Source organism: Geosmithia morbida (genome assembly GCF_012550715.1).
Source record: "Geosmithia morbida isolate 1262 chromosome Unknown scaffold_11, whole genome shotgun sequence".
Classification (NCBI taxonomy): Eukaryota; Fungi; Ascomycota; class Sordariomycetes; order Hypocreales; family Bionectriaceae; genus Geosmithia; species Geosmithia morbida.
In genome coordinates this window covers 840,771-842,996 of record NW_023336198.1, presented here as the reverse complement: position 1 = coordinate 842,996, position 2,226 = coordinate 840,771, and the positions used below count along the sequence as shown (strand labels likewise).

At 61.5% G+C, this 2,226-nt stretch overlaps 1 protein-coding gene across 1 annotated transcript in view; it reads left to right on the top strand.

Moving 5' to 3' along the window:
* Positions 1-798: 798 nt before the first annotated feature.
* GMORB2_2044 (far upstream element-binding protein) overlaps positions 799-2,226 on the top strand; it is a gene marked incomplete at both ends in the record, with an annotated part of 1,854 nt that continues 426 nt past the window's right edge. The window contains one exon of the mRNA XM_035464024.1: positions 799-2,208. Within this exon, the coding sequence (XP_035320288.1) occupies positions 799-2,208 (1,410 nt within the window). The remainder of the gene's footprint in view (positions 2,209-2,226) is intronic.

Sequence of the window (2,226 nt, the reverse complement as noted above, 5' to 3'; positions counted from 1 at the left end):
CCCCCCCCCTCCTCCCACTACGTTGCAAAGACGGCAGCGACAGCGGCTACCAGTAAGGAGCCAGTGCGGTCCAGCACCAGACAGGGCGATTTTTTTTTCCATTTTTCCATTTTTTCAAAAAATTTGGTTATGAGCAACTCGGTGCGAACTGAAAAAACTAAAGAAAAAAAAATTAAAACCCAAAAATCACCATAAGCGCTCCTTCTTCTATCTTCCCTCCCTTCCTCTCTTCTTCTTCCCTCCTACATCAAATCATCCTGCGCATTCTGTGCGTCCCTTGTCGCGTTGCTGACTTGCATTTTTCGTCGAAGCGACCCGGAATTCGATTCGGCCCCATTTCTTTTTATTCCTCCCCCTTGGCTTTCTACCACCAGTACCATCTACCGGGTATTACCAGTAACCACCAACTCCTGTTTCCTGCTCTCCCTCGACTGTCGCGGCCTGCCGAGCTTCTCTCACCATCACGCATCGTCTTTTTATTAGCATCGCAACCGCGTCGTCTTCTGTCGACGTCTCTTTCGCGATACAATTTAGAAGACGCTCCTGTCAACGACCTGCGCTGTTGTTCCACGTCGCGAACCCACAACACCGCAGCGAGAAAAGAAAAGCAAGAAAAAAAAAACTCAAACGCGCCTGTTGCCGGCTGTCTGGGCCCCAAACGCCCCTGCACAGTTCTGGCTTCCATCGTCACAATGACCGACACTACTAATATCCAGAACCTCTTGGCTGCCCTTGGTGAGTCCATCTCTCCCTTGCGTATACAGGCCTTCCTCTGCTCCCCTTCTCGCCCACGGTGATATGCTAACATGCGCTTTCCCTCTAGCTGCCCAACGACCCGCACCCAGCCCTTCCCAGACGCCCCCCGGTATCTCCAACCCGCTATACCCGCCGCCGTCCCAGTCGGCTTCAGCTCAGCCTACCGTCCCGTACCAGGCTGCCCCTCCGCCGGGCCCTCCTGGCTATGGCGCTGCCGCCCCTGGCCTGCCTGCGCCCGCCGCCAGCGGTAGCCTGGACCTGAGCGCCATCCGTCCGGTCAACTCGGGTACCCTGAGCTTCAACGACGCCCTCTCCAAGGTCCGCGCCTCGGCTGCGGAGAAGGGTGTCACTCCCTACGACAGGCCCCTGGTCTACGGCTCCGACCCTCGGGCACAGGACCACGCCTACCCCCAATCCCGCTCACGTTCGCGTTCGCCGCCGCGCGGTGATCACCACCACGCCGCCAACCCATACAGGGACGAGCGCCGTGGCCGCGACCACGGTCGCGAACGCTCCTACTCCCCCGGACCCCCCCGTGGGAAGCCCTTCTCGCCCCGCTCCAACGGTCGCGAGCGATCCCCCCTTCGCGGAGGAGGAGATGACCAGTCCGAGGTCATCCAGATCGAATCGAGCCTCGTCGGCCTCATCATCGGCCGACAGGGCGAGAACCTCCGCAGGATCGAGAGCGAGTCCACCTGCCGCGTGCAGTTCCTCCCCCCAAGCGATGGCGGCCCCCTGCGCCAGTGCAAGATCTCGGGGCCCCGCCACCGTCGCGCCGAGGTCAAAGACGCCATCAACGCCATCATTGACGACAGCGGCATGGGCCCCCTGAACCGCGCCCACGAGAAGCCCCGCGACCCCGTCAAGGGCGGCGCCACCGCCCTGCGTGAGGGCGAGGACCACACCCAGATCATGGTCCCCGACCGTACCGTCGGCCTCATCATCGGCCGTGGCGGCGAGACCATCCGCGACCTGCAGGAGCGGTCCGGGTGCCACATCAACATTGTCGGCGAGTCGAAGAGCGTCAACGGGCTGCGACCTGTCAACCTGATCGGCACCCATGAGGCTGCCGCCAAGGCCAAAGATTTCATCATGGAGATTGTTGAGAGCGACAGCCGCGGAGAGGGCCCGGCCCCCTCTCGTGGTCCTCCCGGAGGCGGGCCACCAGGTGGCCGAGGTGACATGCCGCCCCGGAGAGAGGGTGGTATGCCGAACGGAGGTGGAGGATACGACAAGATCAACGACACCATGTACGTCCCATCGGACGCCGTGGGCATGATCATCGGCAAGGGAGGCGAGACGATTCGTGAGATGCAGTCGACGACCGGCTGCAAGATCAACGTGGCTCAGTCATCGGGTCCCGGCGAGGTGGAGAGGGAGATCGCCCTGATTGGATCTCAGGATAGCATTGCCCGGGCGAAGCAAGCCATCGAAGACAAGGTGGACGCAGTGGTTAGTCTCCCCCCCCCC